A 13,381-nucleotide genomic window follows, 5' to 3' on the forward strand; every position below is an offset into this window, starting at 1 on the left:
TTTCAAGCAGCCAGTGCTCAACTGTACACCACCATGGCTTACCATTACCCTTGCATCATGCTGGACATTGTAACACATGAATATATAATTGGTAGCATGTGAAACCATGCTATTCATGAGAAATCTCTAGGGGACATTGTTTGTATAGCAAAGATAACAGAAAATGGGATTTCAGCAATAAATTGTGCCAACAAAATCAAAAGAACCAAACTTCTCTATCTAGCTGGGGCTGTCACATTGCATCTAGTTGTATAGGTCTATGTTCCAGCACCTTACGTAGGTGTTGCCAAACATGTAACAATCTGTGCAGAAAAGAGGATCAAAGAACACTGGTTATTGCAGCACTGATGATCCACCTGAAATGGGCTTCCAACTCCCCTTAAGGTGTGGTCGACATTCCTGGAAACCTTCCTGAATGTGAAGCTTCCAAGTTTGCCCACATGGCATTAGTCACCTACATATCTCTTCATACTTCATTGACTCCCTTACAAGTAGCTAAGTGCAAGCTCTCTATTTTGTGATTTGCTCTTTAGGTGCTGCCATGACCTTCTGAAGCTGCCCACACCTGTGTTTGGTTCCAGCTCATTGTCATTACTTTATTGGAGCACATGTGTGGACCTCAGTAAGTTGAGGTTGTCGATGTTTCGGGACGCTAAACGAATACTCATCATGATGATTTAGGTTGTTTGAATATGTTCCTGCTTGGTGTGGTCAAAGATGAGGATGATGTTGAGCTATGTGACCCATAGTCGCACTTGACTACTGGTTTGGAGGGCACAATCCACTAGTGTTTGCCCCTTGCAACATGAAGTGTACCTCCACAGCCAAACTGTCAAGCATGCCTTTGACAAATTGGAAAACCAGATTCAATCATATCCATGGGAAGGTGCAACTGCTATATGATCCGAAGGATCTACTGAGATGAGAGAAAATTCAACTTGCTAATGAATGTCCATCATGCAAGTTTCTGAGAGAAGCTCTAAGCCTCCTACAACCAATCCTTATGACACTTGCTTTTTGATATGACCCTCAATGACCTCTAGTACCTTATTAGACCAATCACTAGTGTGCTTGGCCCAACTTGTTAGGGGGATCTAACCAACTCTCTAGGGGGGACTGAAAGACAGACCTTGTGGTCCTTGCTTGGATTTGCTAATTACAAAAGACACCCCTTGTGGTCCTTTCTTGGATTTGCTAGTTACAAATTCCCCACCTCCAAAGGGAGGGGAAACTCTACCTAACCCACACAAGACTCCTAGGTATGACTGACACACTGCAAGGAAGCCCTTGTGGTGTGTTTTGAGGGAAGCCCTTGGCACTCAAGATTGCTGATCAGCCTAGATGGCGCACTAGGACAATGATGTTGTTTATGTGAAGTGGTTGATGTATGTACCTTATTGCCTCCAAGTGGGGAGGGGAGCATTAGTACTAGCAAGGGTGCAAGGAGATGATGGCTGGTGGTATGAGTCAAGAGAGTAAGGGAAAATACCTTGTCCCTTGCCTCAACATTACACGATGTGCCCATGAGGAGAGTGAAGTGAAACCAATCCTTTAGAGAGGGGTAATGTCCCAAAACTTGTTTGAAGTCCCTTCCATGGAGGAGGATTCCGGTGGTTGGCCTTCAGGGGAAGACATGGTGTCTGGACCCTTATGTGTTTCGGGAAGAGTTCCAGGAGTGGTGCCTCTAGATATGGGAGAGCAGGCCACTTGATGAGCTGGAGTGGGACCGTGGAGAGTGGCTATGGCCTGCCACTGTGGTCGCCAAGAAGCCACTGAGGTTCTTGGAGTACACAACTAGTTTTGACAGACATGTATTGATGCAGGAGGACATGGACTAGGCACCTTCGCGTAGCAGATATTGGGTAGAGCACATCATCACGGATGCTTTCCGGCGGACCTTTTGGCGCCGTCTATGGGATATCTGGAGGCCGAGGAGGGTATCGTATTTCTTATGGCTGTTGGCACATGAAGGCGTGGCGGTGGGGAGTTAGCTAGCCTAGATGTAGAAGGATGGAGGGTATAAACGTTGCACACAAAAGTTTCTGGAAACTCCAAAGCACTGCCTTTGGTCGTGTGAGGCGGTGCAACTCGTGTGGAGAGGAGCATGCCACATTCTCCGCTGTCTAGCACCCAGCCTTGGATGTATCTCATGGGGAGCTTTCTGTTGGCAGGTAGTCAGCCAGGGCTGTCACCTTTTGTATGAGGTCGGGATGTAGTAGGATATTCATCATTGAGGCTGGGTTGTGTATAGTGGTCGGCTTGGAGGCTCTACCCATCCGCTAGGTATTGGAGCCCATAGCAGACCGCTTTGAGGTATGGGAGATTGTAGGGAGTCTTACTGGATGGCACATCTGGAAGGTGCGTTGTCAGGAGGTTTTTGGCAAGGAGAGACTTTCAGTACAGACGACTCATAGTTGCCTCTATACAACGTACGGATCTGTCCGTACCGTATGATTCGTACGGTATGTATCCGTACGAATTCGTAAGAATTTCTGGGCCTATCTAGGCCACTTGGTCTGCGTCATCAATCCTACGTCTCACGTTTCCTGCGCCCCGACCTTTACTCTTGTGTGTTCCGCCTGCCTGCGTGGCACTTTTCGGGGTGTGGGAAGCCTTGGATACCTCATCCCACCCCCTTTTCCAGCCATGCATTTTTCCAAGATGGGGGGGCAAGTTGCTCCATGCAAGGAGATCCCTCAAAACATTGTGGAGGAGATTCTCGCCAAGATGAGAGGGGGATCCACAAGAGGAGGAAGTGGCTTATCGGCACCAACTCCTATGCCTACTAACGAGGAAGCATCCAATGTGGGCGTATCTTCAACCGATGCGGGAGAGGTCTCTACCATCGGTTGTGGAGGCTCCACATCCGCATCTGGCTCCAGTAAAAGATAAAGAGTGGAGGCTCATGCGGTTCCGGAGAGACAATCCTCTCTCTCTCAAGCTCCTGGTTATGTGTGTGGATCTGTTGCTTTTCTTAGAGAAAGGCAATGACTTGCGGACATTAAAATTGCACGCACAGTGATTGAGTGCAATCTTGCATTCAATGTCCTAAAGCAAGAGTAATGGAAGAAGATGGTAAAAGCCATTGCCAGTGTGGGTCCATGTGAAGGATGGACTAGTGTTACATACAATGACATGAGGACGAAAAAAGATTGATGAAGAGGAGAGGATTGATAGAGCCGTTGATCCTATTCGGGCCGCATGGATAAAATATGGTTGCTCCATTCTCACCGATGGATGGAGTGATCGTAAGAAACGGGGCATCATCAACATACTTGTCTCATGTCCACTTGGCACTTACTTTTTGCGGGTAGTAGATACCGGCAAGAGGGGGAGAAAAACGACAGGCGTATTCATCTACTGCCACATTCAACAAGCTATCATTGAGGTATGCATTGCAATTTGCCTTTTAAATTTGTTTCACTTTATTTCATTACGATAATATCATGATTCATAATTGAAATTTGATTTATGCATAACTATCTATCTCCCTATTCTAATAATTAATCTCTCTCTAGTATCTATGATATATCTCGATTTTCTCTTTCCCCCCAGGCCGCAAGGCTCCCAACCCCCAGGCCCTATCTCTCTTCATTCTTGAATCTTGAAAGTTGAAAGGCTCAAGTTTGAACTCTCTCTAGACTCTTTCTCTCTCTAATCTCCAATTTCTAAGTATTGTTAGTAATAAGTATACTTGTAATTTGTAAATTGTGGTTGTAGGTGGGTCCCTCAAATGTGGTGCAAGTTGTTATCAACAATGCATCAAATTGTTAGCGCATGGGCCGTTTGTTTGAGGCCGAGTTCCCTACGATTGTGTGGACTCCATGTGCAAGTCATTGTTTGGACTTGCTCATGGAGGACATTGGAAAGCTCAAGTGGGTGAAGAGGGTGGTTTGTAAAGCTACATCAATTGTCACATTCTTCACGGTAAAGGTAAAGGTGCTTGCGATGTATCGTGAGCATAGCACACTGGAGTTGAAGAAGTGTTCTTCAACTGGCTTTGCTTACATGGTGATTGTTGGAGCGCCTTTATGAGGTGCGGTCCGCCGCCTTGCGCCAAACAATGGTGTCCACTCTATGGAATGAGTGGGATGAACATGAGATAGAGGAGGCCAAAGCCATGCAATGCTTGTGCCTTAATGAGTAGTTTTGGCAAAAAGTCCGTGCCGTTGTCATTGTTGTGACTCCCTTTTATAGAGTGTTATGCATGAGTGATTGCGAGGGGTCCACCATGGGTCTTCTCCTTCACTTCTTTAGAGCGGCATTGGTGGAGGCACGTACTTGTACAATGATCACAGAGACACAGCGTGCACATGTTTTAGAGATAGCAGAGAGGAGATTGGCGTGGATGCATAAGCCTATCCATGGTTTTGCCGCATTGGTACATCTAGCCTACAAGTCACCGGCGGCCATGGATGATAGAGAGTTCTGTTCGGACCAACTTGCTTATTTGACTCGTGTGGTCCCTGTGGATAACCACAATACAATTTTGGAGGAGCTAGGATGCTATGCAGATTAGAGAGGGCATGTGGCTTTTGCTTCTCCCACTTGTTGGAGGAGAGAGTCACTTGTGAAGTCTTTATTTTGGTGGCAAAACTTTGGATACGCATTGGAGATCGTTTAGCCCTTAGCCATGAGGGTCCTTGGCTAGGATTGCTCTTCGAGCGCATGTGAGAGAAATTGGAGTGCCTATTCTCTCATTCACATAAAGATTCGCAATCGGCTTAGCACACGACAGAGTTAGAGTGGCTAGTCTATTGCCGCACTAACTTACGCATGATGAGAGCTATGATGAGCATGTGTAGTCCGAAGCAAGTAAAGTTTAAACACTTAACCATAACATTTAAATTTTAAAATTTGTTGTTTTAACTTTTAAACTTTGAACTTTGAAGTTTATACTTTACAATTTAGACTTCAGCATTTACAATGATCAATCTTACGTGCATCATTGCATTGTGTAGGTGAATATTGATACATTCAAGTTGACAGGTGATACTCTTCCGAGTATACATAAAGAGGTGGATGAGGAGGAGGTGATGATTTTTGCAGAACTCTATAGAGAGCTTATAGCAGCAGATACTCGTGACACTCTATCAGGGTGCTCGTGGATGAGGAGTTCGAGTAGGTGATAGTAGGGGCATGGTCATTCGACGCCCTCCATCATCAAGGAGGGGTGGTTCGAGTGGCTTGCAGACATATGTAAGGCGGGGCTCTAGTAGCTCACATCCTGTGTCTCATGATGACATCCCCCCCTTGCCTACACAGCCGCCACCTAGGGAGCCATCATTTGATGATGATGGTAACCTCATCAGTGAAGATGAGTATGAGCGTGTCTCATCATCGAATGCCATCTTCAGACTCTCTTGATGAGCACTCAGATGGTTCTGATGATGATGATGATAGTGATGCCTCATCATAGATTCATATGACATAGGTCTCTCTTTTTTTGTATCAGATATACTAGATTGTAGTTGTATCGCATGTTTTGCGCAGCCCATGCGACCGCGATGGTCACCCCATGTATTCATCTTATTTTGTAATGAAATGGCTATTTCCACTTTAAACATGTATTCTATGATCTATCATTTAATGATTTATGGTTTTTGTTATTTAAAAGATTATCTTAAATTTTTTTTCGTACTAATATCATACCGTACCTTATAAAATCATAAGGTACCATTTAGTATTGTATTTTATCGTACTGTACCGTATCGTACCTTGAAAACTATGAGGTGACTTTGGCAGAGCTCTAGACCTCCATCATCCACTCCCTCTGCGGCCGATGGGATCAGGTGCAGGGTGAGTCTCGAGCTTGTCGGGAGCTCCGTTTTCACTTCATGCGCACTTGGGGTGGCCAAGACCTGTTCTTCATGATGCAGGCAAGCAGCCTGAGATGGCGATACATCCCCCTCCCCCCCCAAATGGCTTCTTGCCCCCAACGTCCCTAGTCCGCCTTGAGAGCTTATACACATGATGTATTTATGACCTTGCACCAGCACCAGCTAGTCTGTCGAGCATAAGCATTCCGTTGTAATCAGTTTTTTGAGTAATATAATCAGCCACATTTTACTTACAAACAAAAAAACTTGTTTGAAGTTTGTCACAATTGAAGTTTCTCCTCGGAAAGAATAAGGACGTTTCCATTGTGTGTGCTTGATATGTGTCTTGGGTGAAAAAGATTGCATGCTACAAAGCTTCTACAGGGATGGCAAGTAGTGAAAGGATTCATTGAGCGGAGAGGAAACATTGAAGGAGAGGGAGCAAAACCAGCAGAGACCAACACATTGCTTGTTCATGCAGCATCAGGCTTGGGAGAAAGTGGCATAGGAGCATAGAGAGGGCGCACTGGCCTTCTTTGGCCAACTTGCCAAAGAGGCCCCCCTATGAGGGAACAAACTATGAGCAATATCTTGTTCTAGTCAAAACCTCCCATCATGGGCCTAAAAGTTGGGCGTATTGAGATACAAGAGAATGATACTTGCCAAGAAACCCATTTCCATTAGGTAGGAAACATTAGAAACACTTTTTGTAGATGAGGCCATGCATATGCACTTGTGATCACTATATTTGTTAGTCGATGCATCTATGGCATTAGGAAACATTGTTCCCTTACAAGAAACCAATATATTGTGGATGTTTGTATTTCACACATTGTGACAATCCATCGCAAAACACAGTACATCCATACTTCTCCCATGTTGCTGTAAAAGGCTCTAGCTCTTTTGTCAAGGTTTCTTTCTCATTGGGAAGGTCCTTGGTATGTAATCTCTCATACTTTTGACCCTCCCATTCACACCCAAAGTGAGAGATGGTACAAATTGCTAACTTTCGTCAGGGAGTCTGAGTCATTTGAAAAGATAAATGCACATGTGATCTCTCTAGTAGCTTCCTGAATCATTGCCTTTTGGAATGATGCTCTCATGTCTTGTTGCTTGTGTATGGGAAGCGTACTTTTCTTGGCTGAGGGCATGGAGCTAGAACCTACAGCCGGAGACTCTTGTATAGTCTGAGCATTAGTGTCCACATCAATAAACTCCCTTTGAGATCCTGGGATTGCTGAGGTTTATCTTTGGCTCATCCCATATATTTATCTATCAAACAGAAATGCCCAACATTTGGGCTTCTCATGACTCGAGACTCTCAAAGATATTTTTGGTCATTCTTGAAAAAGGGGCAATCCCAAAGCCCTTTGTTTGCCAAAAAATGGGCTTTCAACCTTGATCCCATGCTATTGTGACACTAGACACAGCTTGCACACCTATTTTGATGTTGTAACTTCCACCATATCTTGTAGCATACATGGTCATATTAGCCCACAAGGGATGTTTAATGCATAGAGCAAGGTTACATACATACATACATTCATGAGCATAACTCGTGAATGATGAATCTTGATGGACCATGGCATCGTGGTTGTATCCAAAGTAATCGAATAGGGAAAAAAGAAAGAATCGGAAAAGAAGAATACAAATAGGAAAAGAAGTATGTGTAGGCTTCTCAATGTTGCATGTATGGTGTGAGTTGTGATGTACATTGTAGACTTGTAGAGGTACAAGATTGGCTCAACAATCAAGTCACTTTTACAAGTAGTCATGGAAAACATGATTGCTGTTGAGTTGTTCCTTTGAGCAAAGAATAGGAAAAGAAGTAAGAGGCAATCAATTGTCACAATGTGACTTACATCATGTTGGTATGGTTATACCATGCTGCATGTACCAAATGCAATCAGGAGTTAGGTTGGTTTTGTTATACTGAATACAACTGTTGTCAATAGGTGAAAGTGACGTTTTTGCTCCAACTAGGAAAATTTTAGTGGACCTGATTAGTTTCTGATGAAAATTCAAATCTAGTATTTTATACATTTTGGAAACGTGTACCTGTTTCTGAAATTTCTTGTGTGAAGGACATACGTTCCTTTGCTTTTTGGGGGGGTGGGGGGAAGAGGGTCGAGGATGGCGATGCTCATAGTGAGGACTTTCTAATACAAGAGCCTTTTTACCCAGATGTTCCTTTGACAAATAATAGAAAAAGAAGATTTAAGGTTTTGTTTTGTTGGCCACCTCTAGGTTTTGAGGTTTTGGAAAATGGTAATCATAGTTTTATATTTATATATATATAAAATTAGTACCTAGGTCCTAGATCCTAGACTCTAGAGTAAAAAGTTGAAAGCCTAGAAAATAAATATCCATCTCTTCTAGATTCTGCTCATTTAGAAATTAGCATTCATGATTCACAAATCACAAACTACAATGTATATACTACACCATGATTCATGAATCATTATATGCCATAGCACATGTATAATACATTTAATATGTCTAATACATTGTGGGGGAGAAGGAGATGGAGGAGCACAAACCGTGAGAAGAGCATGGAGAAGGATGAGAAAGAGGAAGAGATGGAAGTGGAATTGGAAGAGAAAGAGATGGAGGAGGAGAGAGAGTAGAAAGAAATGGAGGCAGAGATGAGTGCAGCTGAAACGGGCTAGAGATAGGTGAGCTGTATGGTGACAGGTGTCCGAGCTGAAACGAACGAGAAAAGTGAGATGAGATGTAGCCAAAATGCGCTGTGGATAGAAAATGACTTGCAGGATGGTTCAGGACAAAACGTGTTCCCTGAAACATTTTTTAAGAAAATAAATAAAATCTTACTTCAAAAGTTCTACTTGCGGGATGGATCAGGTCGCATTGGCTGTTGCATGCTGCATGTACAAAATGCAGTCAGGATTTTTTTTTTTTTGGTTACCATGATCAGGTTGCATTGGCTGTTGCAAGCTAATTAGTTTTTGATGAAAAATCTATTCTAGTATTTCATACGTTTTGGAAACCTGTAGTTGTCTCTGAAGTTTCTTGCTTGATGGACACATGTTTCTGGCAATTGGCAATTGTTTTTTTTCTTTTTGTTTTGTGTTTGGGTTTTTTATTTTTTTGGGTTTTTTTGGAGGGGGCAGGGAGCGGGAAGGGATGATGTCTGCAGTGAGGAGGGGTCTACTAGGGGGACCTTGCTGACCTGATGTGCCCCCTCCTGAGGTCCTTGCTCTCAGCTAGGGTTGCTGGATTAGTGCTTGGCCCTTACCATGGTGATGCTGGACTTTGGTGAATCTGTTGTCGTTCATGGTAGGGTGGGGTTTGTTTGGCATGCTGGATGGGCTTATTCTCAAATTGTGTACTCTCTGCTGATACGTAAATGCATGGCATTTGAGACAGTCACCAACGGGCTCTTTGAGAATGACCTGTTGAGGAAATGAGGAGTTGTTGACCATGATCGTTAACTTTGTAGGTATTTTCTTGACATTAGTTGACTGTCACCCATACCCTCAGTATCCCTGCACCTGTCACCACTTCTGCAAAGGATGCAGGAGCACGTTATCAAAGAGGCATCCGAAGTCCGCCAGCTGGTGCTACTCCACCATGAGGAGTGGAAAGAGGAGAGTAAGAGGATGCCTAATCAAATTCTAGATGAACACAGACCTGTGGGTTGTGTCCAGCTTCCGGTGCACCAAAGCGCAAGCATTGCAAACAAGTGTGTGGGTGAGATGGCCTGCTTCTCCCGATACTTGATGCAGGTTAGGAGCAGTCCCTAGGTGTAACAAGTCTGGGATCGATTTTGACTTCCTCTTCATTTTCTTTGCATCTTCGTGAATTCTTTTTGTAGACATCTCAGCTTTGTGAAAGCATTCTAATTGTTTTATGGCTAGATGATTGGTATGCATTACAGTATCTCATGTTTCAGCTCATGTATTTGAAACTTGTATATGCAGTACAGCATTTGAAACTTGTATGTTTGTATATTTGGAACTTGTACGTTTGTATTCCATTTTTGGGTGTTTGACATTAATTTTATGTGTATATCTTGGTGGATGGAAAACCTGACATCATCTAGGCTCTAGTATTTTAGCCAGAGATAGTGAAACATACCTTTTCAGTAAAACAGTTGGTGAACGTATGGCCTTCGATTGTAGGTGTTCCTGAGAGGAGACAGTGTTGTTATGGTGCAGAAGCTAGCTCGAGCTTAGAGACAGAAGTGATGCGTATGATCTGGACATTTGAGTTCCAAGCTAAAAGGGTTGAATGTTGAATTCAGGTAGTTTTTTGGTCTTATAATGAAGCATGCAAGATGGTCTTGTTTAATATTATAATTCACGTTTCTTTCTTTGGGACAAGAGATGTTAAGTTTACTCAAATCTTTAGGTCTTACTTAACAGTAGGTGGCAGTACTTAATTTCTCCTACATTTTTAGCACTAGTAATAAAGAGTGACACATTTCGACTGGACAGTGTCAGAGTTTAATTGCTTGTGTAAGTGTTAAGGTACTCAAGTCTTAGGTCTTACATAACAATAGGTGGTAGTACTTCAATTCTCCTACACAAGTAATCAAGAGTGACACATTTTGACTTGAAAGTGTCAGAGTTTAATTCCTTGTGGAAGTGTCCTGATAGATGATAATGCTTTTTGTGCTTTTCTGAAAGACTTCCTTCCTGTTACTCTCTTGCAGGGGTGGGAGATTTGCATCTCTAGCATGTTGCAAAATCAGATCACTAGCACGATACAGATAATGGATCATTAGCATGAGTAGAAGCTTCCTTTGAGCTCCCCTTATTAACCAGGTGAAGTTTTTGTTGATGCCCCGAGCATCTGATCAGCAAGGTGGGAGGTGCTGAAAATCCCACAAAATTTTACATCTTAGATACTACTGGGATTTGTTCCCCAAGTCAATGTGAATCATTGAACAATTTGATGGAAGAATCTTGCTGTTACATGAAAACCCTAACAATTTGTATATGAAAAATTCGATAAAGAGCTTTCTTGTCTATAAACAATATCTTCCGCAAGCAGAGGTGTAGATCTGACTGTGCTTGCCTTCATAAAATGGGCCTGTGCAGTTTGGGTGTACATAGTGACCTTACTAGATATAAGAGCTGTACTAATGACTCACGCAGGCATGGTTGATCAAGTCAGGTGCCGTTTGATGCCCTAATGACTACTTTCCAAGTCCATATGACAGCTAACTTGTATAAGAGCTATAAAGTGGAGGCTATAGATCCACACTCCGTAGTTCAACCCAAGGTAGACATTAGAATTTAAGTATGTGTATTATGATAGCAATTGATTCATTATATGTCACTCTTGTGTTTGCCCATATTGAGTTGCACCAAGGTTGTTCGGATGAGAAGAGCAAGGAAACTTGTTTCAATCTAGACAATCAAATGATATAAGATGAGGTGCCTAGGTTGGTAGTTGTATGCATCATTCACACTTTGAGATTTGGTGGGATGAGTGTATAGCCAACATTGTGTTATGAGCATAATAGTCAATTGGAAGCAACTAAAGTATAAAGATGAGTACTTTAAGGAATCAAATAAAAGAAAGATTCACTATGTATGGTCAATATTTGTAGGGATTGGGTGTGACCAATGCTTATGAATAAATATTGCTAGAGGTTCTTTTGACTAGATGTCAAGGAAGCTTATTTGCACAATTTATTTAATTGTAGGTCATGGATATATAAATTTTTTGGGATGCTTGTACAAGAAAGCTACAAACTATGTATGAAACTTTGTTCAAGCATCATTTAAGAATGTTCACATGATTACTTGGGTGACGTCACCTCAACCTTGTGAAGTTTTATGATTGGTTAGCACTTATTTGTAGAGTTGTGAGTAGGAGTAGGAATCTTCATTCCTGAAGAGATCCTTTCTTGGGCTAAAAAGAGTTCAACAACTTAAAGCCAAAATGAGATTGGTGAATCCATGTTTCTTGTGTTGGGAAATTTACAAAGCACAATGTGGCTACTAATAATAGCGAGTACTTAAATGAAGGTAACTAGAAGCAACATATGCAATCATAATGTGTTTCATACACTTACTACTTTCTAGTTGTTAAGACTAACTAGTCTTTTTGTGGGTATCGATGCCTACTAAACTATGAATTCCTTTATCAAGCAATTCACTGCTTGAGGCTTATTAAACTATGAGTTCCTTTATTAAGCAATTCTCTCATATATTTAGTCTTGCTATATTCAATCTACCTTCTTTTTGGTTATTATATTAGCTAAAGTTATTGTGGGTATTGAAGTTTGCCAAAGTATGAACTCCGCCAAGTGTCCATATGTTCCTTTAGTAGTAGTGATAATTGTACTTTTGAAACTTGTCATGTATATTCTTTGAAATGTTGACTTTAAAACAAATGGATAAAGAAATAAAATAGGCTTAGAAATTGTGAAAGGGTGAGAGGATTGAAGCAACTCAGTTGACAGTTGTAGTAGATAGTATGAAGAGTGAAGCACGAGACCCAATGCAATCGATTGAAAGAGTGTCAATTGAAAGTTAAGTACAACCCTTAAACCTTAGGGTTGTAGGGGGTGTTCACACTGAATATGATAAGTGCTTGTAAGTGTGTAACATAAGCACATATGAAAGAAGATTAAGTCTGGGGAAAAAATCTCTCATACCAAGAGTAAAAAGTGCCCCAGTGTCCTGATCACATAGACACTCTGTGAGTGTAAGCATGAGTGAAACCCAACAAACCTCCCATGGAGTGAAGAGTGATCAAAAGTACAAGGATCATCTGTCACCAAAGGAGATCAAATTGCGAAATGCTTCAAATTTGTCATGAGGAAGAGCTTTGGTGAAGATGTTTGCTACATTATTGTGAAAGGGAGCGACGGATTGAAGGTTGAACTCGAGAGCTATGGCGGGAGAGCAAGAGCAAGAAAGAGAGAGACTAGAAATGGAAACTCCAACAGTCACAATGTGTGATCGGGCCTTCCTTTATTCAAACTGTCACTAAAAGAATAAAGAATAAAGCGACGGTGACGGGCGTCCGTCACTTGCAGTGTGCAATGGCGGTGATTGTTAGTGTAGTAATACACAGGCGGCTAGGCAGAGGCCTCTTTATCCACAATAACCTCCCACTTAAAGGCGAATCTGTCCCAGTGAGGAGTAAAAAGAAAAAGAAAAAAGACAGTACAACATGTACATATGTACAACAGGATGAGGAAAGACGCCATCTCATCCCACGTCCATCAACCTCCTGAGGAAGGCAAAGCGCTTTGTAGAGAGGCTTTTCGTGAGCAGATCTGCAGGATTCTGGTCAGTCAAGATCTTGACAAGATCAATAGACTTGTCCTCAACGACCCCACGTATGAAGTGATACCTCACCTCGATGTGTTTCGACTTCGCATGGAAGACTGGATTCTTGGCTAACTGAATAGCACTCATAGAATCCGAATGCAGTGTAGGGATAACATCAATATCAAGGTTAGCAACTAAACGACCCAACCAAATGGCCTCCTTGCAAGCCTCAGTGGTTGCAATATACTCGGCCTCTGTAGTAGAAAGGGCCGTGAATTTCTACACCCTGGACATCCAAGAAACATCTCC

General features: G+C 42.4%; 1 protein-coding gene across 4 annotated transcripts in view; it reads left to right on the forward strand.

The window, feature by feature from the left end:
* Positions 1–11,309, forward strand: part of LOC148014580 (uncharacterized) — an 84,200-nt gene extending 72,891 nt beyond the window's left edge. For 2 of the 4 annotated variants that reach the window (XM_087666404.1, XM_087666406.1), the window contains 2 exons: positions 9,962–10,083; positions 10,495–11,303. In XM_087666404.1, the coding sequence (XP_087522530.1) occupies positions 9,962–10,015 (54 nt within the window). In that variant the 3' untranslated portion in view covers positions 10,016–10,083; positions 10,495–11,303. Of the gene's footprint in view, positions 1–9,961; positions 10,084–10,494 lie in introns of all 4 variants that reach the window. The other 2 variants (XM_087666405.1, XM_087666407.1) reach the window with 2 other exon arrangements.
* The last annotated feature ends 2,072 nt before the right edge of the window (positions 11,310–13,381 follow it).

Source organism: Lygodium microphyllum, chromosome 25 (genome assembly GCF_053477565.2).
Source record: "Lygodium microphyllum isolate KBCC chromosome 25, Lygodium_microphyllum_v1.1.10, whole genome shotgun sequence".
Classification (NCBI taxonomy): Eukaryota; Viridiplantae; Streptophyta; class Polypodiopsida; order Schizaeales; family Lygodiaceae; genus Lygodium; species Lygodium microphyllum.